The 26,996-nt window shown below is 39.2% G+C and overlaps 1 protein-coding gene across 7 annotated transcripts in view; it reads right to left on the bottom strand.

Annotated features, from left to right (window-relative positions):
- Positions 1-26,996, bottom strand: part of LOC106087913 (uncharacterized) — a 153,071-nt gene that overhangs the window by 14,801 nt on the left and 111,274 nt on the right. The window contains exons 1-2 of one of the 7 annotated variants that reach the window (XM_013253124.2): positions 18,815-19,005; positions 983-1,167 (exon numbers count right to left, since the gene is read on the bottom strand). In XM_013253124.2, coding sequence (XP_013108578.2) covers positions 983-985 — 3 coding nt within the window. In that variant the 5' untranslated portion in view covers positions 986-1,167; positions 18,815-19,005. Of the gene's footprint in view, positions 1-982; positions 1,257-1,364; positions 3,383-6,534; positions 7,364-18,814; positions 19,006-26,996 lie in introns of those variants that run through there. The other 6 variants (XM_013253121.2, XM_013253122.2, XM_013253123.2 and 3 more) reach the window with 6 other exon arrangements.

Raw genomic sequence — 26,996 nt, 5'->3', positions numbered from 1 at the left:
AAAGCGTCTGATGCCCATAAAAGCTTTATTTATGACCCGATTTCGCTGAAATTTTAAACAGTGGGGTATTTAAAGCCTCCCAACTTCTTACGGTTCAAATCGCACTTTATTTAGATATAGCTGCCATATAGACCGATCTCCAGATAAAGGGTCTGAAGCCTATAACAGCTTTATTTTATAACCGATTTCGCTGACATTTGAAACAGTGGGTAATTTTACGCCTCCCAACATAGTACCCAAATAGGCTTCAGATTGGACTATATTTATATATAGCTGCCATATATACCGATCTGCCGATAAAGGGTCTGAAGGTCATAAAAGCCCTATTTATTACCCGTTTTCGCTGAAATTGGAAACAGTGGGTAGTTTTAAGTCTCCCGATATCCGTCCCTAATATGGTTCGGTTCTGACTATATTTTGATATAGATGCCATACAGGCCGATCTCCCGATAAAGGGTCTGAAGCCCATAAAAGCTTTATTTTTTTATTCGATTTCGCTGAAATTTGAAACAGTGAGTAGTTTTAGGCCATCCGCCATCCGACCCAAATATGGTTAAAATCGGACTGTATTTAGATATAACTGTCATATAGACCGATATGCCGTTTAAGGGTCTGAAGCTCATGAAAGCTTTATTTATTACCCGATTTTGTTGAAATTTGAAATTCAACAGTGACTTATATTTATTAGACCACTCAATGAGAGTCCCGAATTTTGGTGCATAAGTTATCCAATTTTCACCGGATTGTGACGAAAGGGGGTAATGTAAATATATACCCGAGATGGTGGGCATCCAAATGCCTTTTAACTTCTCTTTTGTGAATTCATTTGTGTTTTTAACGTTTTTGTGTTCTCTCATTTCTCTGTAGAAAAAAGCAAAAGAAAACGTCAGATTTCTAATCATTGCAACTCATTGCCGTTTTTTTCTGAAAGCCATAAGATATCTATGTAATGAACATTTCATGCTTAAAACTATCTACTTACCATTTCAATATCTGTAATCGCCAGCGAATTTCAGATAGAAAGGAGAGCTATTCGTTACTTTATTGCAGAGAAAGCCAGTTTTAGTCTCCAATGGGGAGAGAGAGAGAGAGAACCTTCAATTCAGATGAGAGTAGACTTTAATGATGGCACTGCTGACAATGAGAGGATCCATGTAAAATCGTATGCTAATAATGGTAGACGTACTCGAGTTAGGCAATTGTTTTTGTTTTTTTTTATAAAAAATGGCTACTTTTACTGCTACTAATAAGCTGTTCTAGTATTATCGTTGTTTTCAATTTTTGTCATCGAAACAAACCAACAACATTGACGAGCGGAAAAAAAGAACATAAAAAAGAGAATCTATTAATATTAAGAAGTTAACCTTTTAGCCTCTTTTTCTTTCCACTGTACATTTCTTTCGAAATAATTATTCGAAAACAAGAACACCAACAATAGCAACATCAACCGCAATAGCAACGGCAAAATATACACTCGTACACCGACAATGATGATGATGATGATGATTGAATTGTAGAAGCAGAAGAAGACTTTGACGAAATATAACACAACCGACCCATAACAGTCCACACTTAAAAAAAAAAGTATCGCTGGTAGACTAGACTATACTTGTACTTCTACTATAGTCCATGTAGAGTACGTACCTATATTCAAATGTACCTCTATGTATGTACTTACGTACATACATGTGTGTGTGTATACTACATACATAAAGACTTTAGTATGTCCATATCGTTATTGGGGGTTTTGTGGGGCCGTTTGCTACTCTCTTGGCGCAGGAGGAGCGCATTGAGGTAGCTGAAATAATAAGAAACGCAATACAACTGCGTTTTTTAGCAAAGGCAAATTATAATAAAGCGACCACACATAACCCCGACTGACTGACTATATGACTGACTTGCTACTTACCCCTTAGTTAAATAACAAAAACAAGAACAATTCCAAGGCAAAATAGTTCAAAATTAAAATGAATTTAATGAAATAATCCATAATCGTTTTTGTTTTGTTATTTTAGTTCAACAGTTTTATATTTTGAATATTCATATTCTTAGCGATTGTTGTTTTATGTTAAACATCTGCCCGGAACTTACACATGCAATCAATAATCATAAAGTGTGTAGGTCCTCTTAGGTGAAATGGGTAGGGGAAAGGAGACATGCTGAATACCATATAACGGTATTTAATGGTTTCCTTGTGTCTAACTTGCATGCATCGAATATGGACAAAAGAAGAAAGATAATAAACATCGAATCTACCACATACATTTTAAGGACATTGATTAGCAGCAAATCTGCAACCAGAATATTCGAATATTCCATTAAAAGTATTGAGAATTATTTAAAGATGTTTTAGGGCAGAGTTCTTGAATACTAACTGCTTAATAACACTTAATATTGGCAACATCGCTACCTTTGTTAATAGGATTAGGGAGGAGGTATAAGATGTAACGATATATTCGGAAAATCTAATCGATGAGGTTCAGGATTGGAGGGATTCCATGAAACACTTTTTCTCTGACAATTGCAACATTAGGTTTGGAATAGTACGGCCATTCGATAGGCTTCCGGAATAAGTTGAAAACCAAGTAGACAAAATTCGGAAGGCTACTCAGAAGAAGACTTGGGCAAGATGATTTAGATTTTCAAGCATAGAAGCTATTGACGATAATGTCAACAAGATTACGACTGCACTGGTGGGGTCTTTCGAAGACAGTTGTCCTCTTCGGGAAAGGAAATCAGCCCAAGAAAACCCCGGAAGAGATTCGCAATATTGGGAAGGAGGTCCACAGACTTGTTAAAAAGTAAACAAGCGGAAGTTTATTAGGATGTGTATTACGCATGGCTGCACGGCTCAAGAAATACAATAAGATTACAAGAGCGGCAAAACGTGCCTCCTGGAAGCTTTTCTGCGAACAGGTCGACAGCGTTTATGACGCCGCCAAGATAAAAAAGTTTTTCTCAAAACCCCATGTCCAACCTGAAACTTTAGTAGAAGACATGGGAGTAAGAGCAGAGACAACAGAGGACATGTTGAGGGTTTTGATGAAAACCCACAGGATACGACGGGAATCACGGAGACACCGGAATCTTGGAATAATGATGTTGGTCCAAGTTTTATAATTACGGAATTTATGGTGAAGGAATCTTTGAGGAGCTTTAACCATTTAAGTCACCCGGATCTGATGGAATATTTACTACAGAAAGAGGCAGACTATCTGACGCCCCACATAGCCAATATTTTCATAGCGTGCCGCGATATCCTGGCAGGTGGCAAGGGTAGTATTTGTACCCAAGCCCGGCAAGGCAAGTCATGAGACACCAAAGGCCTACAGACCTATAAGCCTTGCGTCCTTTCTACTCAAAGCCATGGAACGTTTTGTGCACACCATGATAGAGAGTAGGACATCCAGCGAACAGCTCAGGTACATGCCTATGTCAAGGGAAGGTCGGTCTTGCAAGAGGTTGTGCATAAAATAGAAGACTTCTTCGATGCCAAAACGTACACACTGGCGGTATACATTGACATTGAGGGGACTTTTAGCACTGATCCAATCCTTAGACCAGTATCGGGTGGACCCGGTCTTTAGAGACTGGATAAACCATATGCTAATGAACAGGTAGATAAATTGTGTGTCCCATGACATAAATATAAGGGAGAAAGTGGCACAAGGAACGCCACATGGGGACATTTTATCGCAACTCCTATGGGTGATCATCATAAATGACCTATTACGAATGCTGACTGAGAAGGGATTTGAACCCGTCTGCTACGCAGACGATGTTATATTATTTCTAAAGGGTAAGGATCCGAACCAGTTATGCAGAAGGACTGAATGGGTCTTGCATACGGCATATGACTAGGCTAGACCCAAAGGCCTCAATGTTAAACCAGAGCAGACTGAAATATGCCTGTTCACGAGGAAGACGAAGGTGGGCCAATTTAACGCACCAAGTTTTCAAATACTTAGGTGTGATCTTGGATAAAAAACTGAATTGGAAGTGTCACATTCAGAAGTGTACTGAGAAGGCTCATAGATGTTGGGAACTATGTAGGCGGGCCGTAGGCTCGAAATGGGGCCTGAATCCGAGGATAGTCCAATGACTCTACTGGAGCGTGGTAAGACCAACACTTACTTACGCCTCAGTAGTTTGGTTGATTGCTATGGAGAAAAAGTGCAGCATAAGGAACATACAATAGGACCAGAGAACATGTTGTATTGGCATAAGAGGAGCGATGAGGACCTCGCCCACTAGGGCTCTGGAAACTAAAGAAACAAAGCTCAACGTATCACAGGGCTCACCATTCTTGTGGGTGACCACCATGACAGTGTTGCACTAATCACTGATTTTGACAGATAGTGCACTTGTTGTTGTGCAACTGCCACTACCTGTAAATAAATATAGCTTGGATGACCACTATGAATGGTCTACGAGTATAAAGCACTCTTGCCAAGATGGGATTGGTCTGTTATGCATATTTTATAAAACCTCTTAGGGAAAGGGATCTAAGTTTTCTCTGTAAGAAGGTCGAGAGGGTGTTTGAAATGCCATAATACTGAGTCAGATCACGTTAACCTTGAGAAGAACCTGGAAAAGTAACTGAATAGAAGTTGATCACTAAGCAGAGGAGCAATAGGCTCGCAATGGGTATGGAATACCAGTATGATCCACTGACTATATCGAGCTGATGCTGACATGAGCATCCCGGGTGTGATTAGCGCAATGAAGAGAAAGTGCAAAATGTGAATTAGCCCACGAATATTCCACCGAGAAACAATGGGGAGACTTCTCGTATATCAATGAAAGATTCCGTTGCAAGATTAAGCTCAATGATCCTCCTTTTTGATAGCCGACCCCGGGCATGCCGCTAAACGACTCCATGAAAGCATGGCTGAATATCTCATAAATGTCGCCGGCGGTAGTAAGGGGATGAAAAAATTTCCCAAATCGGCCACGAACATTCCAGAAATAGGAGACATTTCTGTCATATCAATGAGTACAGTCCGATTTAAGTTTAAGCTTAATGATTATGTTTATAGCCCAGTCTGAAGGGAGGGTGACTTAGCGATATCTCGATAATCATCGGGCATGTCGCAATACCTGCTACTAATATGGGTCATTGAAGATTGAAAATGGGTCATATCGGTTCAGATTTGGTTATGGCTCCCATATAAATTGGTGACTTGCCTTCTTGAGTCACAGTGACTCGCAATTGTTATCCAATTTAGCTGAAACATTGCACGTGGTTTTCTGTTAGGATTTGGCACACTCGTATCAAGTGTGGTTCAAATCGATGAATAAACTGATATAGGACCCATATAAACTGATCTTCCGATTTGACGTCTTAAGCCCCTGTAAGCCGCAATAGTTATCCAATTTGGCTGAAACTTTGCACGTAGTATTCTGTAAAGACTTTCAACAACCGTGCCATGTACGATCCCAATCGGTCTATAACGTGATATAGCCCTCATATAAACATATCAACCGATTGACGTTTTGAGCCTTTGGAAGCTACAATATTGGCTGAAATTTCGCACGAAGTGTTTTGGTATGACTTTCAATATCCATGGTGAATATTGTCCCAATCAGTCTATAATCTCATATAGCTCCCATACACACCAATCTACCGATTTGGCTTCTACGGCCTGGTATGGCAGAAATTTGGTAGGCAAAGTAAAATAATGTTCTTTAACTAGGTTAATTTTGTATAAATTTTTAACAGGCACCAAGGTGGGGGGGCTCTTAAGATTCGGCCCGATCCAACATAGCGCGCTTTTACTTGTTTAGTTTCTGCATATGAAGAGAAACTATGTATAGAACTTCACAAAGGCCATTCATGGTCAAGGGCATATAAGATTCATTCTAACCGAATTTAACACTATTTTTATTTGTTGCAACTTAAAACACTTTTCATATTGTATAGCAAATTAATTTTCATTCATATTTAATTAATCCCTCCCGTTTATGTCACTCGCCTTTATCAATATTAAAGAAAAATCTTGCAGTTTAAACTCTCCTTAATGCAAAGGTGAGAATATGCACCTATTGTTAATGTCACCCACTGTATATGTATACCCCCACACTACAAATCATTGTACACTCATCATCCTCATCATATGGTACATTCATAATGGCCCCATGCCTTATTGCCGTGTGCTTGGCTGTGTGTGACTTAGTATATGCGTGGGTATGTGGGAAATATGAATGATTTTCAATAGTGAGCAGTGTGGTGGCGGCTGCGGAGAATAAGTCAGTTGTCTGTTACAAAGCACATGTGCCAAAAACGTTGTTGTGCTTTTCTCATCATCTCTTCTTATTCTTCATAATAATTTTTTCAAAAACAAAATAAAACTGTTTGCAAAACAAAAAAAAAAAAATAAATGATAATGCGGTTGATGTCGTTTACTTGTTATTGTTGTTTCTGTTTTCAATAGAATAAGAGTTGTATTTATTGTTGGTGGGTGAATTTAGGAAGCATCCCCCCCCTCTTGGGTGAGAACAAGAGAGGATTAGATTTAGATGAGGCATATTTACTTTTTTTAACTTGTTGCGTTGCACGGTATATATATTTTAAGTAGAGTTTTGTTTTTATTTATTGCTATTAGCTTAAGTACACTTATGTTGAGCAAGCTTTTTGTTTTCTTTATGTTTACAAATTTTTTTAATGAATTAATTTATCGGCATGAAAAAAAAAACAACAGAGTGGCAAGCAGAGAAAGAGATTTTCAGAATTTGTTGGCTTTTGTTTTTTGATGAGCTTGCGATTTTTGTTGTTGTTACTATTGTTGTTGATGGCGTTATTTTAGATGAGTGTCGTCTCTTCGTCGTTGTTGTGATCACGTTCTGATAATGCAATGCAGCGGCGGCGGCGGCTGCTGCTGGGACTAGATGTGTTACACGTTATTATATTTATTGTGGTTTTTGTTTTATTTTTCTTTGAGAATCATACATAACTTTTGTGACTTTTTTCTTTTGTTTTTTTTTTTGTTTGGTTTTGTTTTTCTATTCTTGCATGTTTTTATTTCGCTTTCGTTTTTTTCACTTTCTCATTTCATTTATTGATTATCTCTACGGCATCGATTGCGCTGTTTGTGAGATTTGTTCGGGATGAAAGCGCGCGTTTTAGCCGACAACAATCAACGACAATGATGTTCTTTTCTATTTTCCAAAAGCTACCCAACGACCGTTGAATGCTGAATGCTCTTAACGTAACAAATACGTAACGATCGTTAGCTCACATATCTATCGACTGTGACTGGCTACGAAACGATCGTTGTCGTCTACCACTACTTTTGCTAGCAACAGCTACTACTACTACCAACACCACTAACATCTACCGTCGTCGTCTATACACTAACACTATTGCCGCTCATACCGACCGAACGTCGTCAACAACCGTGCGGTGCGGTGCTGTGTCATTTTATTCTACAACGTTTCTCGTTCGTATGTGTCTTGAGTGTTGAGTGTGAGAGCGTGTGTTTGTGCGCGCCTTACGAAAAACGAAAAGAAAAGTAGCCACAGCAACAACAAAACAACGTAAAGTAAAGTGTATATTTTTGAAAATATAACTACACCAACAGCAGCAACAGTTCTACAGCTACGGCGCACAAAATAAGTGTATCCCAAAAATAACCCCCTGCACATTAATTTCCTTTGGTTGTGGCTGTTAGTCGTTCGTAGTAGTCTTTTTGTCGCACAGTGGGATGGTGAAGAGTTATGGGGAGTATTAATGAAATATGAGCCTTTTTTTTGAAGATAGGCAAAGAAAGTTCATAAAAGAAATAGGCAATGCCAAAATCGTTTTGGATAATGTAAACAAAGGCCCGTACATACATCATAGGATGGGGATAACTAATCTAGTCATTTCGTTTGTAGCAACTCGAACAGTTCATCTGCCACTGTAGACTGAAAAATATTTTGTTCTAATTTTAAAGATTCGAGTCCAAACATTGGCAAACTTGATTTAAAAATGATCAATTTTAAACTTTTTATGGAGAAACATTTCCTTTGGTGAAAAATATTTTTCTTCACATTAAGGATTTTTTATTTTATATGGTAAAATCCTAATAAATCCTTGTTATTGTAGCAGTGACAGTTTGTACACCGAGGTGACAGGATTTGCCGATGAAAGACTCCATCGAGCCAATCCAGTACGTACAACCGGCTGCCATGGGATTAAATAAATAAATCCTTAACTTTACGTCTTATTATTAAAGACAAAAATCTAAAATTAAGGTCAAAATATCGTTGAAAGTTAGGAAATTAACCTTGACAAAAGACAAGAGTGAACCGTTGTTGAGGAGTCATTGAAGTGTCTTAAAATGTTTAATTTTTAGGTTAAAATGCTAAGATTAAACAAGTAAAAGCGTGCTAAGTTCGGCCGGGCCCAATTTTATGTACCCTCCACCATGGATCGCATTTGTCGAGTTCTTTTCCCGATATCTCTTTTTAGGTCAACAAATGATAAAAGAAAATAGTTTCTATGCTATTGGAGCTATGTTCTGATATGGGGCCCACCCAAAATAAAATCCTGACTAATCCCCTGTCCTCCATAAAAAACAATTCATTAATTTTTTTCAATTAACACCCGAACACGAACCGTCGTGGCGAAAAAAGAATTCTCTCGGTAGTGCATGGTTCAATCATTTTTGCCAACCGATTACAAACCAGTGTTAGCTTCTACAAAGTCTTGTATTTCAAGTCAAGAATCAGAAGATAGATTTCCGAAGAACACACGCCATGAAAGAATTGATAGAACAGTACCACACAACCTACATTTCGACTATGCTCAAGGGAAACATTAGAGTTGGATACCCTACCATCTCCAATCAATACCAACGCCCGCCTCTGGACCCGGTGAATCGTTTGTGAAAAAACAAATAGCACTGCGTTTTGCGTGCATCAAAATCCACTCTGTTCATTCGTTCCCACTCAAAAATGGCCAGCAAATCACGGCAGAATGTGATTTCCATAATCTGCCAATGGTTGAATGAAACTGAATGACAGAGGTTGCTGTCATTCGCTATCAGGTACATCGGATTCGAAGTCAGATCCAATAGAACGTCAATGGAAATAAGAAAAAGAGAGGGTAAAGGGTACCGCTGCTGTTAGTCTAAATCAGCGATTCCCAGCCCTTTGCGGTTTCGTTGATGGAAACTCACACGTATTCTCATGCTCTTTGTTTCAGTCGTTGACAAGACAGCAATGAATGAACATTTTTATACCCTCATACCATAGGATGGGGGTATACTAATGGGGCATTTTAAGTCGATCTAGCTATGTCCGTCCGTCGGTATGTCGAAAGCACACTAACTTTCGAAGGAGTAAAGCTAGACGCTTGAAATTTCGCATGAATACTTCTTATTAGTGTAGGTCGGTTATGATTGTAAATGGGCCATATTGGTCCATGTTTTGATATACCTGCCCCATGAACCGATCTTGGATCTTGACTTCTTGAGTCACTAGAGGGCGCAATTCTTATTCGATTTGGCTGAAATTTTGCATGAGGTGTTTTTTTATGATTCCCAACAACTGTGTGTCAGATGAGAAACCATCTATACAACTTTTATAGGCGATCTCTAAGAAAGCTCGATAAAAAGAAAGCTCAAAATTATTACCGACACCAAAAGCGACACGCTTTGAAAGGAGTGCGTTGAGCCAGACGCTATCAAATGCCTCGGAAATATCTAGAACCACGACTTTACTCTTATCGAACTGGTGAATAGTGCGACTCCAGCGTTTCGAAAGGAATGCCAGCAGACACTCATAATGTCGGTCGCTAAGAAGACTATAGGACTCTATGTATCTCACAAGATGGGGAATAACCATGCTCTCCAAAACCTTGGAAAAACGGAGCTTAACGGTCGATAATTCGCAGGGTTGGTCACCTCACCCTTCTTGGGGATAGGCTGCACGTTTGCGATCCATTATAACGCATCGGGAAAACACAAGCAGGGTAAGTAAGATTGAAAAGATAGCATAAAGGACGGGCGAGCGTCGAAGAAGAGTTGCATAGAACAAATGAAGATATGCCATACGGATCCGGGGTTTTATTAACATCGAGATTGTTTTCGAACCCTTTTGTGTTCGAAAACATATCTAAGGCATGGAACTAGTTACGTATTGAAAAACGGGGAGTGGTTGTTGCCTTTCCAACAGAAAAGAATATTCCGCAAACATGTCAGCCAGCAGGTTAGCCTTATCATCCGGGTTAGTCAATATCTGGTTGTCATTAATGGGAGTCGGCATAGCCGATGAATTACGCTTCAATCTTTTCGCAAACGATCAAAAGCTCTTACTACCCCTTGGAGAAGCAAGAACTTTGAACGAAACTTCATAATGAGTGGGTTTACCCTGAGAATGCTTTTAAAATAAAATTCCCAATTGAAATTTAAGTTTTCCACCACTGTGCATTGCCGGGTATTCTTCAGTTGTTGCTGCTGTTTCTGTCTGGTTTGAATACTTTTTTTTCGTCTGTTCTGAATGTTTTCTTTTTGTGTTCTTACGATTTCGGTTTGTTTCAATATTCTACTTTTATTCCTCTGATATTGGTGTTGTTGGCTGTTTTTATTTCAATTTCAATTTTATTCTGGTGTTCATAATGAATGTACGTATGTACGTGCACACATATGGATGGTTGGATAGATGGATGGATGTGCCCATACCGACAAACGGTACCAACAAACAAACACTCTTTCATATACGCGTATGTTAAATGTACAACAACCAACCAGTCTCGTATGTACATCTATCCATTGGTTTACGAATATCGTTGTTGTTGTGTGTTTTAAAAATAGTATTACAAACTTTTGTTTCAGAATTCGAATCGAAATCAGAATCAGCATCAACAACATCATCACCATTGCTAGCTAGCTGAATATACCAACCGGCCAAAGCAAGCAACAAACCATACCCCATACTACCCATATCAACATCACCATCGGCATTGCCTTGCCATACGTTATGTCGCCGCGTTCACTCTTACTCTCCCTGCATGGGTGTATGTATGTATAGCTGTGCATAACATATGTGTGTTTGTCTGAATCGCCTACTTAATACCAGCCATAAAATAATGTTCTATACTAAAAACAAACCATACCACCATCTACAACATCCAGCCATACCATAGCAGACCCCATATGCGACGATCGTTGATCGTTAAAATGTACATTCATACATATTTACATGAAGTCTCCGCTGCGCAGCGAACTGCTGACAATACCAAGCAGCACAGCCCCACATACACCCCATATGCCAGACATATATACCGTTACTCTCCCTTACGAAGCTACCCAGCTACTCTCGCACTACATACCCATCCATCGTCCCCCATAAACGTACACATACTCACACAATCGTTGGCTGCTTGTTAGTTCTCACCAGTCATACGCTGCCCCTTAACCCCCTACAATGAAATCATGTTTGATGCTCTTTTTTTGTTTTAAGTACCGTTATATATACCCTAGCGCTTTGCTCATTAAAATGATATTTTATAGAGGAATGTCATCACTTACATGTTTAACTCTGCAAAAATTTTTAGAATATATTATAGGGCGAAGAGACTATTGTCACCATGGTGTAAAGTTTGCATTATTTGGCCACATGCGACCCAGTGTTTTGTTGAGGGGATTTGCATTACACCATGTGGAGCAAATGTTTTCATATAATATGGCTATTGAAGCATTAATACAAAATTATAAGGTTCATGAAAGCTGGCCCTTTAATTATGTTAAGGAACGGCTTTTATCCAAATTGTGTTTCTTTGATATAAACAAACGCTCTTAACAGCCCACTAATTTATATTAAGGTTTAAACTAAAATGAGTTCTTGAATTTACTAATATAAGATTGGGTAACTTGCGAATACAAAACGTAGATAGGCTCCATGTACATCATTAAGAATGCCAAAATCCAAACTATAACAATTTTGACCAGGATTCACTGAAAATGGTTAAGCCAAGCGATCAGCCGACATTCAATTTTTTTAATTGTTGGCAGTATTTGACATTGAGGATGTCAACTTGTTCTCTTTTTACATAAATTTTTTTGTTTACACTTTCTCATATTTGATGTCATATTCAATCGGCAGATTTTACATTCTTAATGATGTTCATGGGGCCTATACACTTTATGTTTTTGCAAGTGACCTAACCTTCAATTAGTGAATCCTGAATTTTGACAAGCTGAATGACGAAAATTCAAACAAGTAAAAGCGTGCAAAGTCCGGCCGGTTCGAATCTCGGATAGCCACCACCATGGATTCCGATAAAAATGTATCCTTATTTACTGAATTTGTATTTGAATTATTTTGTCTCAAGAAGTCACATCGGAATATCGGTACTTAGGGGGGCCTATATCACCATATTGACCGATTCGGATAAAACATGGCACTGATGTTGTAAGTTTTAAGATGGGTTTTTGGGCCAAATTTCAGCCAAATCAGGTGAAAATGTAGGCTTCTAACGGCTGTCCAATCTGGGGATCTGTTTATATGAGGGCTATATCTGTTTATGTTGAATGTTGGAAGTCATAATGCAAGCCTTTGTTTCAAATTTAAGCCAAATCAGATGAAAATTGAGGCTTATAAGGGCTCAAGAAGTTAAATCTGAAGATCGGTTCATATAGGGGCTATATCTGTTTATAGACCGCTTCGGATCATACTTGGCATGGATGTTGGAAGACATAACTCAAGTCTTTGATCCAAATTTCAGCCAAATCGGATAAAAATTTAGGCTTTTAGGGGCTCAAGAAGTCAAATCTGAGCATCGGTTTATATGAGGGCTATATCTGTTTATAGACCGATTCGGATCATACTTCCCATAAATGTTGGAAGTCATAATGCAAACCTTTGTTCCAAATTTAAGCCAAATCAGATGAAAATTGAGGCTTATAAGGGCTCAAGAAGTTAAATCTGGGGATCGGTTCATATAGGGGCTATATCTGTTTATAGACCGCTTCGGATCATACTTCGCATGGATGTTGGAAGACATAACTCAAGTCTTTGATCCAAATTTCATCCAAATCGGATAAAAATTTAGGCTTTTAGGGGCTTAAGAAGTCAAATCTGGGGATCGGTTTTTTATTTATAGACCAATTCGGATCATACTTCGCATGGATGTTGGAAGTCATAACTCAAGTCTTTGTTCCCGGGAATCGGTTTATATGGGGGCTATATCCAAATCTGAGCCGATATGGCCCATTTGCAATCCCCAACGAACTACATCAATAAGAAGTATCTGTCCAAAATTTCAAGCGGGTGGATTTAAGCTTTCGACCGCTATCGTGATTTGGACAGACGGACCGACGAGGTTTTACAATCGGAATGACTACATTAGTATACCCCCCTCCTATGGTGATGGGTATAAAAAAATTGAATTTTGTTTCCCAGTGTAATCAAGAAACACATGTTACATAGCATATTGCCTACTTTTGCCAGCTACTGTGCTCACGCCTCATTCGTAACCACAGCACAGCGCATATGTGTGTAAACATTTGGACAAAAGTCATGCCAGGAGATCGGCAATAAAAGGCGAAGTAGCTAACGCAACATCGTAAATAGTGTGTAGCAATATCAACAACCTCACCAAGAGGCGGATAAAGATATAAGGAAAAACAAAATAGAGTAAATCTGTTGTATCAGAACAACAACCAACGGCTGAGAGGAGTAGAATCCATTAAAAAAAAACAAAATCTTTTAACGAAAAGAGAGTAACTTGGGCAATATTCACATCGGAAAATATGTATGTATATTTCAATTACATGCATACATGTGTGCAGTGGGTACCTCCTCTTACATATGAACGTTTTACGTGGAAACATTATTCTTGTTAAGATTTTGAAATTTCAACTTGGTATTAAAATAGCTAAAAATAAAATGAACACATTTTGAAATATACATATGTATGTAGTGCACACACACATATGTATGTACTAGTACGTGCACACAGGCACATGTTTTTGCTTACATACGATCGTATGATATAGGAATATGGGGGTATATATATTCATCGTTTGTTGTTTATGGTTGGATACAAACGAAATATTCATGTTCTTGGAGTAGTTATCCATGTAAATCGCTTGGGAAGCTGTTTAAGAACTGCATTTAACAAAGGAGGTGAAAGTAGCATTGATTTCATTTGAATATGGTGTAACGGCTGGTGGTGAGGGAGATTTAAAGATCTTAAAAGAAAACTCAAAAAAGGACTATCACTTAGAGAGGAGTTACAAAGCAAAATTTAAAGAAATTTCAGCGTTGACTTTTGAATCCGAGCGTCATTCTGTGTTGCCATACGTGAAGTAGTGTTTTCAGACGTTAAAGTAAAAAATTGTTTAACTTTTGACTTTGCTTTGGTGGGATTTGTTTGCAGAGTTGCATTTTTTATGCGTGCCCATAAAATGTAACTCCACCTTTAGGGCAAAACAGTAAGAGCGCCTTGAGCTTTGTTTTTGGGCGTTGCATTGAAAAATACACGCCAATTACTTTAACAGACAACATTATTTCCCCGACGATAATTTATTTCATTATCTTGGTTACAGGTTGGCTAGCTCGATCATATAAGGTTTCGTTGCTTGGCAAAGAAAAAAAGTGGAAAGGCCCCCATTAACATTGAGAATGTCACAAGAGCTGTGTTTGTTTTAGTACGTTATGGTGCAGTGCAATGAAATTTGTGTGAAAATTACATCTATCCAGGACAGCAAAGTGCTGGATAAATTACCAGTGAAGGCTTATGTAGAACTTTGGTCGTCAGGATTGCCATTATATGTTTTTCACAAATAAGTGTGGCCACCCGCATAAATCCTCTATTGTGAATGGCACAATAAAATGAAAACCAATCTTATATATAAAAATCAAATTGTGTAAATTTGTTTGTTCCGTACTCAGAAACCGCTTGGTATACAAATTTCGGATGGGGTACCTAGGGGGGCCGCCGCACCTCCAAAACCTACCAAATATGTATATAGACCAATCACGACTATATGGAACACAAATGAAAGGTACTTAAGATTAGAAAGCGTATTTGATAATATCTAACGTATTGTCGGACCAAGTGTTTGGGAAGGAATTCCCCCAAACTCATATGTATTGTCACTAGCAAGCATTAAAAATATCCCTCTTTGCCAGAAGTTTGAGAATACAGAAAATCAAATGTTTGTTTTGATTACCAATTCGTAATGGTTCTTAGTTGCTTAAACTTTTAAACAGAGGTGCAGTCGCAGAGAGCGTAGATTGTTATGTTGCTCTTGCTGTTGTTGTAATAAAGGCCCCACATTACAACATAAACAGTGAGAACAGAAATTATCAGCACAGCTGAGAGACAGAGAGAGAGAGAAGAGATGATGACTATGTCAGAGATTAGCAACAACTGCTACTAATACTACTAATGTAGTGGTGGCCCTATAACACGGTTGTGTGTTGTTGCCCATCTATGCTCTATAACAATTGCACATCCAGTAAGGAGGTCGTTAAAGTTCAAAACGAACTAAAATAAGATCGTTGCGTTTGCATCTATTGTATGAATGTACAAACATATTGTAGAAGTTTATACATATGTATGTGCATACATATGTGATTACATGTTTTTCGTAGCGTCATGTAAACATTGTCACTCAGAACACACTCGCGCAGACACTCTGAAATCTATAGGCATTGGTATAACTTGTAAAATACAGCAGGGGAACTTCAAGTGACTATGTTTAGAGATAATTTATTGATGTGAGGTATGATTTGGTGAATTATTGAAGACATATGGGAGGATGGTAGGATTAGTAAACATACAATACAACAGAAATTTTTGTTGTGGTAAGTTGTGCATTAATTATAACAAGGAAAATGTGTTATGACAAAAATTTGAATTTAAATTGAAACTAGTAAAAATGTGCTAAGTCCGGTAGGGCCGAATTTTGGCTACCCACCCACTACCATGGATAGCATTTTTCAAGTTATTTGTAAAAAAAAAGATAATGGATAAAATATGCTTTCTGTGGGGGCTAAAGATTTAAAATCAATTGATAGGTATAAATGGCAGCTATATCAGGTAATGGACCTATACAGTCCACACTTGGCACATATTATAGAGGTCATAGGAGAAGTCATTGTGCGAAATATCAGCTAAATCAGTTAAGGACTGCTTCTTCTAGGGGCTCAAGAAGTAAAATCAGGAGATCGGTTTAAATGAGAGCTATACCAGATTATAGATCAATTCAAACCATATTTGGCTTTTATGCTGGAGTTCATGGGAGAAGTTATTGTGCGAAATTTCAGCTTACTCAGAAAAAGACTGCGGATTCTAGAGGCTCAAGGATTAAAATCGGGAGATCGGTTTACATGACAGCTATACTAGATTATAGACCAATTCAGACCACACATGACTCAAATGTTGGAGGTCATAAGAAAAGTCATTTTGCGAAATTTCAGCTAAATCTGATAAGGACTGCGTCCCCTAGGGACTCAAGAAATAAAATCGGGAGATCGCTTTAAATGGGAGCTATACCAGATTATAGATCGATTCAGACCGCACTTGGCAAGTACGTTGAAGGTCTTAGGAGAAGTCATTGTGCGAAATTTCAGCTTACTCAGAAAAAGAGTGCGGATTCTAGAGGCTCAAGGATTAAAATCGGGAGATCGGTTTACATGACAGCTATACTAGATTATAGACCAATTCAGACCACACATGACTCAAATGTTGGAGGTCATAGGAAAAGTCATTTTGCGAAATTTCAGCTAAATCTGATAAGGACTGCGTCCCCTAGGGACTCAAGAAGTAAAATCGGGAGATCGCTTTAAATGGGAGCTATACCAGATTATAGACCGATTCAGACCGCACTTGGGACGTATGTTGAAGGTCATTTGAGAAGTCATTGTGCGAAATTTCAGCTTACTCCGATAAGGACTGCGTCCCCTAGGGACTCAAGAAGTAAAGTCGGGAGATTGGTTTAAATGTGAGCTATACCAGAATATAGACCGATTCAGGCCGCACTTGGCACGTACATTGGAGGTCTTAGGAGAAGTCATTGTGCGAAATTTCAGCTTACTTCGATAGGGACTGCGTCCTCTGGGAGCTCAAGAAGTAAAATCGGGAGATCGGTATCGGGTTATGGACCGATTTAGACCACACGTGACTCAAATGTTGGAGGTCATAGCAGAAGTCATTGTGCAAAATTTCAGCTAAATCAGATAAGGAATGGGCCCTTTAGGGGCTTCAGAAATCAAATTGATGGATCGGTTTATATCGGGGCCATATCCAAATCTGAACCAATCTGAAGTCTTGAGCCCCGAAAATGGCAATTGTTGTCCGGTTTGAAATTTCTACTGAGTGTTTTGTAATGACCTCCAACACCCATGATAGGTATTGTCCAAATCGGTCTAAAACCATGTAAGCCGATTTTTCGATTAGCCTCCTACGGCCCCAAGAAGTTTTAATTGGGCCTGGTATGATAGAATTTCGGTAATTACTGTACATCAGTGCTCTTCAGCTAAGTTCATTTTGTGTAAACTTTTAGCAGAATACATGGTGGTGGGTTCCCAAGATTCATCTGGGCCGCCTGGGGGCCTTTGACAGTAAAGATGCTAGACCGATTTCATCTCCTGAAACCCCACAAGATTATATGTCCTTGCGCCCAATGTGCGATCTTAGTGATTTACCATTTCAATAATCTCAGAGTCAGAATAAGAGATGGTTTCTTCCCTGAAATATGTAGTAGGCCAAAGGGGCTTAGATACCTCATAACATTAGTACACAGCTCCATATTGTTATCATTGTATATACTGTCATTATTCAATACAGCAAAAATAATCAAACGGAATAATAGTAAGAAAACAGAGAGGGTGGCGTTTTTCCCCGACTCCATTCGTAGCCAGGTTATCGGCAGCCTTTTTACCCAAAAACCATGGGTGGCACTTGATCCAAGACAGACTGATAGCCTTCCCATGAGCAGGAGGTATTCCTTATACTTCCATGACCCATATACTGCGCTATTTGCCAGTTCTTAGGGGTTGTGATTGTCTAACAGGGTAGCCACTTCTGTTACAAAATCTTAGAAACTGAAAAATGACATAAATCCAAAAAAACCTTAAACCGCCAAGAATAAATGAAGAACTCGGCCTCTTTGCCTTCGTTCATACATTTTGCTAGCGTCTGTAGAAACAGCAGGTAACAGGGTTTACAGTCAAATCAAGCCTAACTATTCGGAAAGATAGCACCTCATTCATCCTCAAAAACCTAATTTTCCTGTTTGCATTAGAGCAGAAACGAGCAGCGCCAAGCCTTTACATACTCGTTCTAATTGAGTCATAGTACCAAATTTGGCATTAAGTTTATCTCTTTGGCTACTACCCATCTTCCTAGGGATCAATACCGCCGCTGTTCCGTGTATATTTTCAGAATCCCTCGTCCCAAGCCCGGAAAGTATAGAGCAGCTTGGGAATGTTGACAAATACATCTTTGATATAGAATTATATAAACGCGGAAGGGACCATCAGCCAAAAGGAAAAGTGGATTGAAATTAATCACAGATCATCATTCGTATATGCTTGCAAAAATCTGCCATATTACATGATGTTATTAAGGCGTAGTAAGGAAGGTTAATGCCATTGCTATCCATGTTATGTTAATCCTTTGCATGTATTGGAAAAAATTTTAATTGTTTTGGCCCCATGAAAGTATTCCCCAACAAAGTTCTTTATCTACGACTTTATATTAGATTTTAATAATCTAAAATATCCATCTCTAACCCTTTCCCCCTTTTACCATCACTCTATTCACTTGAAAAAAAAAGAAATATTTATAACTTTTGTTTTCAATATGGTTGCTGCTTACCCTTGTTGATTTCTTGTGTAGATTATATTTTGGGGCTATAGTTTCAATAGCATTTCCCTATGCTTTAACAAGCAACAGTAAGGCATCAGAGTGTGTAAGTGCAACAGCCGCCAATGCATTTTGTCAGGAAGATATGCACGCGTGTGTGTGTGTGTTTACAATATCCGTCTAACCGAACATTAAGCGATGCGCGATGCCTCTTACTTGCATCTACAAGTAGAACAATGAACACAGTAAGAGGTAGAATGGACATTCAAGTGGGTAATGATAATAAAATAAAATGAACTGAAAATAAAATGCAAATATTTATATAATGAAAATGAAATAAAGTAAAATAAAAAAAACATAAAAAAAGTAAAATAAAAAGAAAAAAAAATAAAAATAAAAGAAAATAAAATAAAAAAATACATTTTCAATCAGGGAAGAGGAACCCTTTCCCTTGGGGAAGGGTAGTTTTAGTACCCTTCTAACATATATTTCCCTTGGTGAAGGGTAGTTTTAGCACCCTTTCCGTTGGGGAAGGGTAGTTTCAGTACCCTTTTTCTATGGGAAGGATAGTGTTAGTATCCTTTAACTTAGGGAAGGGTAGTTTTAGTACCCTATCGCATGGGGAAGGGTAGTTTTAGTACCCTTTCCCTTGGGGAAGGGTAGTTTTAATACCCTTTCCGTTGGGGAAGGGAAGTTTCAGTACCCTTTCTCTATGGGAAGGATAGTGTTAGTATCCTTTACTTTAGGGAAGGGTTGTTTTAGTACCCTTTCCCATGGGGAAGGGTAGTTTTAGTACCCTTTCCCTTGGGGAAGGGTAGTTTTAGTACCCTTTCTCAGGGGGAAGAGTTGTGTAAGTACCCCTTCCCTCAGAGCAGGGTAGTTTTAGTACCCTTTCCCATGGGGAAGGGTAGTTTTAGTACCCTTTCCCTTGGGGAAGGGTAGTTTTAGTACCCTTTCCCTTGGGGAAGGGTAGTTTAAGTACCCTTTCTCTATGGGAAGGATAGTGTTAGTATCCTTTACTTTAGGGAAGGGTAGTTTTAGTACCCTTTCCCATGGGGAAGGGTAGTTTTAGTACTCTTTCTCTTGGGGAAGGCTAGTTTTAGTACCCCTTCCCTCAGGGTAGTTTTAGTACTCTTTCCCATGGGGAAGTGTAGTTTTGGTACTCTTTCTCTTGGGGAAGGGTAGTTTTAGTACCCCTTCCCTCAGGGTAGTTTTAGTATACTTTCCCTTGGGGAAGGGTAGTTTGAATATCCTTTCTCTTGGGGAGACAGGATAGACATTTTTGAAATCGTCTATCATTCAGCTTTTGGTCATTCCTGGGTTAATGACGACCTCATTGGCATATTCGAGTTGGTTGTTCATTTTTGCTTTATGATCCACTCTATAGAAAGCCTGCTGCATTCAGTCAGAAAAGTTATAGAAAAAAACGGATCTCTATATCATATTGCCACATAGATCGCTTGTACACAACATATCCAACGTAGTATCGTATTGTGCATAGAACCACCATGTATCGCCATTTGAACATCTACGAGTATTCTTTTCTTCTTGCTGTACCAACAACATATGGATGTTTGTGGCATAGCCCATAGCCCACAGCCCCTAGCAATGGGATGTTGGGAATAGCGTATGTATGGACAGACGGACGCACCGACAGACGTAGGACGATGGTGTGGTGATATAAATACACTGCTCGACTAAAGAATAATGGTTGTGTATGCATGTATGTATGTCTATCCATCTCGTCAAGTGTAGTTGGGTGAAATGTGTAGATCGGGAGTTATTTTTAGAAACCGAGTATATGAAGAGATACGATATGAGAGTATACTTACCATTGGCATATAACATAGGCAACCATCGTCTCTACCCCTCACACAGCACAGACTAGAGATGACTTTCAACTAAACTCGCTGAAATCAACAGCATTCAGGCATTCAAGAACATCAACATCAACGATCATTGAGTTTTTAGTGATATTTTAGAGCATTTATAGCATTTTCAAAATTTCTTGGCCTGTTAGACGCCAGTCGACTGTTTAGTCTTTTGATTTTGGTTGAGTTGGCAGCAACTCAGGGGGAAGATAGATGATGTTGGTGCTACGCAATCGATGTGAATTGTATAATGATGGCTGGAAATATTGGTTGCCCAAAAAGTAATTGCGGATTTTTTTAAAAGAAAGTAAATGCATTTTTAACAAAACTTAGAGTGAACTTTAATCAAATATGCTTTTTTTACACTTTTTTTCTAAAGCAAGCTAAAAGTAACAGCTGATAACTGACAGAAGAAAGAATGCAATTACAGAGTCACAAGCTGTGAAAAAATTTGTCAACGCCGACTATATGAAAAATCCGCAATTACTTTTTGGGCAACCCAATATATTGACATTTCACTCTTCATAAAGTGGATTTTTTTTTGTATTATAACTAATTCCGTTTCAAATTCTTTTAAGATATGCAGGCAGTTATATTTTTGTGGGATTTTTCTCTGCATTCAAAATTTATCTTTAGAGAAAATTTCATTGAATTTTTGTCTTTAGCCAAAATGAGAAAGAGCCAGAAAGAAGTGAACCTCTTCTCTACCTTTTAATGGACGGTAATGACCTTAGGAAGGATTAATTTCATCGAAAAAGTCTATAGATATATATGGCCGGGGTGCAATATGATAGGACTCTCTGTCTGTGTAGCAACATAACGGAACCTTATGTTAGGACTCAAGCAGGTTTTGCGTAAGGACAGTTTTTAATCCACCCTTGTTTGACTTACCTCGTCAGCCAATATAAACAATTTCGGACTTTTTCAATCAATCAAAACTGGCTTATATGCAAAATTTCGATAGGCCAGCTAAAATTGAACTTAGTGTGTTTTTGACAGACAGATACTCGGACAGACAAACAAAAGGGCGGACAGACAAACAGGTAGAAGGACAGACAGACAAAATCACGAACAGATAAACAGAAGTACGGATAGACAGACAAAAGGACGTACAGCCACACAGAAAGACGGACAGATAAATCAAGCCCTTGCAGGATATTTAACTAATACTTTGAGGAGATGCAAATGAAATTACATAATAAAATATTTATAATTTTGTTACGAATAGCAATTACCCGCTATTAGTTTCTACTTTATAAAAATCACCTGAAGAAATTTATAAGCATATGAAAGATACTCATTATGCCAACTACTGACAGAATTCGCCCACCTTCCTTTCCCCTTTCCCTTGGGGAAGGGTAGTTTTAGTACCCCATCTCTTGGCGAAGGGTAGTTTTAGTACCTTTTCCCTTGGTGAAGGTTAGATTTTGTGCTCTTTCTCTTGACAAATGGCAGTTTTAGTACTCCTTCCTTTGACGAAGGCTAGTTTTAGTACCCTTTCCCTTGGCAAAAGGCAGTTTTGATACCCCTTCCTTTGGCGAAGGATAGTTTTAGTACACTTTCCCTTGGTCAAGGTTAGTTTAATACACTTTTCCTTGGCAAAAGGCAGTTTTAGTACCCCTTCCCTTGACGAAGGATAGTTTAAGTACCCTTGTCCTTGGCAAAGGGTAGTTTTTGTACCCATTCCCTTGGTGAATGGTACTTTTATTACCCCTTCCCTTGTCGAAGGCTAGTTTCGTTACCATTTCCCTTGGGGAATGGCAGCTAAGGTACCCTTTCCCTTGGCGGAGGGTAGTTTTAGTTCTCTTCCCCTTTGTGAAGGGTAGTTTTAGTAGCCTTTTCCTTGGCGAAGGGTAGTTTTAGCACCCTTTCTCTTAGGGAAGGGCAGTTTTGGTACCCTTTCCCTTGGCGAAGGCAGTTTTAGTATCATTTGCCTTAGGGAAGGGTAGTTTTAAGTAACCTTTCCCTTCGGGAAGGGTAGATTTCATTCACCTTTCATTTGGCGAAGGGTAGTTTTAGTACCCTTTCGCTTGGAGAAGTTTAGTTTTAGTATCTTTGCCCTTGGCGATGGGTAGTCTTAGTATCCTGTCTTTGGTGAAGGGTAGTTTTAGTACCCTTTCCTAACCGAAGGGTAGTTTTTGTACCCTTTCCTTACCTAAGGGTAATTTTTGTACCCTTTACCTTGACGAAGGGTGGTTTGAGTACCCTTTTATTTGGCGAAGGACAGTTTTGGTACCCTTCCCTTACCGAAGTGTGGTTTCAGTAGCCTTTCATTTGGCGAAGGACAGTTTTAGTACCCTTCCCTTACCGAAGGGTGGTTTTAGTACCATTTCCCTTGGGGAAGGTTAGATTTTAGTCTCCTTTAACTTGACGAAGGGTTTTTTATTACCCTTTCCCATGACGAAGGGTAGTTTTAGTACTATTTCCCTTGGCGAAAGGCAGTTTTAGTACCCATTCCCTTGGGGAAGGGAAGTTTTAGTACCCTTTCCCTTGGGGAAGGGAAGTTTTAATACCCTTTCCCTTGGGGAAGGGTAGTTTTAGTATCTTTTCCCTTAGGGAAGTGTAGTTTTAGTTCCCTTTTCTTTGGGGAAGTGAAGTTTTAGTAGCCTTTACCTTGGGGAAAGATAGTTTTAGTACCAAAGTTTAGTACCCTATCCCTTGAGGAAGGGTAGTTTTAGTATCCTTTCCCTGCGGGAAGGGTAGTTTTAGTACCCCCAAGAGAAAGGGTAGTTTAGTACCCTTCCGCAAGGGAAAGGGTAGTTATAGTATCTTCCTCAAAGGAAAGAGTAGTTAAGTACCCTTTCGCTTAGGGAAGTGTAGTTTTAGTTCCCTTTCCCTTGGTGAAGGGTAGTTGTAGTACCCTTCCCCTTAGGGAAAGCTAGTTTTAGTACTCTTTCCCATGGGGAAAGGTAGTTTTAGTACCGTTTCCCCTGGGGTAAGGTAGTTTTAGTACCGTTTCCCTTGGGGAAGGGTAGTCTTAGTACCCTAGGGTAGTTTTAGTAGCACAGCTTAGGGAAGTGTAGTTTTAGTTCCCTTTCCCTTGGAGAAGGGTAGTTTTAGTACCCTCCCCTTGGGGAAGGATAGTTTTAGTACCCTTTCCCATGGGGAAAGGTAGTTTTAGTACCGTTTCCCTTGGGGAAAGGTATTTTTAGTACCCTTTCCCATGGGTAAAGGTAGTTTTAGTACCGTTTCCCTTGGGGAAGGGTAGTCTTAGTACCCTAGGGTAGTTTTAGTAGCACAGCTTAGGGAAGTGTAGTTTTAGTTCCCTTTCCCTTGGAGAAGGGCAGTTTTAGTACCCTCCCCTTGGGGAAGGATAGTTTTAGTACCCTTTCCCATGGGGAAAGGTAGTTTTAGTACCGTTTCCCTTGGGGAAAGGTAGTTTTAGTACCCTTTCCCATGGGTAAAGGTAGTTTTAGTACCGTTTCCCTTGGGGAAAGGTAGTTTTAGTACCTTTTTCCTTTGGGGAAGGGTAGTTTTTTGGTACGCTTCTCTTAGGAAAGGGTAGTTTTAGTACCATTTCCCTTGGGAAAGATTAGTTTTTGCACCCTTTCCTTTTCGGAAAGGTAGTATTAGTGCCCTTTCCTTTGGGGAAGTGTAGTTTTGGTATTCTTGCCCTTGGAGAAGGGGTATTTTTAGTACTCTTTCCCTTGGGAAACGGTAGTTTTAGTACCCTTTCCCTTGAGGAAGGGTAGTTTAAGTACTCTTTCCCTCAGCTAAGGGTAGTTTTATCACACTTTTCCTTGGGAAAGGGTAATTTAAGTACCTTTCCCTTGGAAAAAAGTAAGTTTAGTACTTTTCCTTAGGGAAAGGGTAATTTTAGTACCTTTTCCCTTGGGACAAGGTAATTTTACTACCCTTTTCCTTGGGAAAGACAAATTTCGGTTTTAGTACTATTTCCCTTGACGAAGGTAAGATTTAGTACATTTTACCGAAGGGAAGGGTAGTTTTTAGTATTCTTTCCCTTGGCTTGGGGTAGTCTTAGTACCCTTTCCGTTGGCGAAGGGTAGTTTTAGTACCTTCTCCTTTAGGGAAGGGTAGTTGTAGTACCCTTTTCCTTGGTGAAGGTTAGTTCTAGTACCCTTTCTCATGGGAAGGGTAGTTTTGGTACCCTTTCCCTGCGGGAAGAACAATTTCAATACCCTTTCTCATGGGAATGGGTGGTTTTAGTACCCTTTCCTTTGACAAAGTGTTGCTGCAGTACCCTTTCCCTTGGCGAAGGGTATTTGTAGTACCCATTTCCTTAGCCAAGGGTAGCTTTAGTACCCCTTTCCCTTAAAGAAGGGTTGTTTTAGAACCTTTTCCCTTGAAGAAGGGTAGTTTTAATACCCATTCCCTTGAAGAAGAGTAGTTTTAGCACCCTTTCCCCTGAAGAAAGGTAGTTTGAGCACCATTTTCCTTGAAGAAGGGTAGTTTTAGTACCCTTTCCCTTGAAAAGGGTATTTTTAGTATCCTTTTCCCCTCGTGCAAATTTCAGCCAAATTGGATTAAAATTGTGATTTCCAGTGGCTCAAGATGGCAAATCTTGAAATCGGTATATAAGGGGCCATATCTGGTTATGAAGCGATATGGACCCTACTTAGCGCGGTAGTTGAAACTCGAAAAAGAACACTATGACCAAAATTTCGGCCAAATCGGTCAACAATTGCATCTTCCAGGGGCTCAAGTTGTCAAATCGTGAGATCGGTTTATATGGGAGCAATATCTGGTTATGGACTGATTTGGACCAAACTTGTCACGATTGTTAGAAGTCGTAACACCACCTGCAAGATATCAGAAAAATCTGATAAGAGTTGCGGCTTCCAAAGGCTCCAGAACTCAATCTAGGAGAACGATTTATATAGGAGCTATATCCAAATCTAATCCGATGTGGCAATCCCAATGACCTACGACTATAAGAAGTATCTGTAAAATTTCAATCGGATATCTTTATGCAAGGAGGCCACCGTAGTGCTGATGTTAGCATGTCCGCCAATGACACAGAACGCCTGGGTTCGAATCCTAGCGAGAATATTAAAAAATTTTTCAGCGGTATTTATCCCCTCCTAATGCTGGCGACATTTGTGAAAATGTCTCCCCCAAAGAGGTGTCGCTCTGCGGCACGCCGTTCGTACTCGGCTATGAAAAGAAGGTCCCTTATCATTGAGCTTAAAATTGAAACGTACAGCACTCATTGAGATGTGAGAAGCTCGCCCCTGTTCCTTAGTCTTTATTCATTTGGGCGCTATCGTGATTTCGACAGACGAACGGACATGTCTAGATCGATTTAAAATGTCAAGACGATCAAGAATATATATACTTTATGGGGTCTTGGAGCAATATTTCGAGGAGTTACAAACGGAATGACTACTTAGTATACCCCCCACTTGGTGGTGGGTATAAAACTTAATGGGCATTCTTGTCTTTAATAATCAAAAAGTTTTTTTAATGTTTCACACTCTTCACTTCTTATATTAAAAACCTTGAGTAACTGTTGAGATGTCTGGTTTCAAGGGAAATCTTTTAAAATGAGAATGGCCATATGTTTTCGTTTATCCTCTCAGCCGCACAGGCCGTGTGGAACGGTAAAAATGTCAATGATCTATGGTTTCCATTTGGTATTTACCCTCAACAAAGACTTGCCATACTTCTCTCGCAACATGACGTGTGTGAGTGAGTACACATATGTGCTATACTACACTCAACGAAAATAACTGTAAAGAACTTAAAGCGATGGATTTTATAAGAGTTTCGAGTGATTGTTATACCCTTCACCATAGGATGGTGCGTATACTAATTTCGTCATTCCGTTTGTAACACCTCAAAATATGCGTCCAAGACCTCATAAAGTATGTATATTCTTGATCGTCATGACATTTTAAGTCGATCTAGCCATGTCCGTCCGTCCGTTTGTCAAAAGCACGCTAACTTTCGAAGGAGTAAATCTAGATGATTGAAATTTTGCACAAATATATCTTCTTAAAGTAGGTCGGTTAGGATTGTAAATGGGCCAAATCGGTCCATGTTTTGAAATAGCTGCCATATAAACCGATCTTGTGTCTTGACTTCTTGAGCATCTAGAGGGCGCAATCCTTATCCGATTTGGCTAAAAATTTGAACGTTGTGTTTTGGTATCACTTCCAACAACTGTGCCAAATATGGTTTAAGTCGGTTCATAACCTGATATAGCTACCATATAAACCGATCCTGGATCTTGACTTCTTGAGCCAATAGAGGGCGCAATTCTCATCCGATTGGGCTGAAATTTGGCATGAAGTGTTTCGTTATGACTTCCAACAACTGTGCTTAGTATGGTTCAATTCGACCTATAACCTGATATAGCTACC

This window comes from Stomoxys calcitrans, chromosome 4, assembly GCF_963082655.1.
Source record: "Stomoxys calcitrans chromosome 4, idStoCalc2.1, whole genome shotgun sequence".
Lineage (NCBI taxonomy): Eukaryota > Metazoa > Arthropoda > Insecta > Diptera > Muscidae > Stomoxys > Stomoxys calcitrans.
The sequence above is the reverse complement of the archived record's forward strand: the minus strand, read 5'-3'. Positions and strand labels throughout refer to the sequence as shown.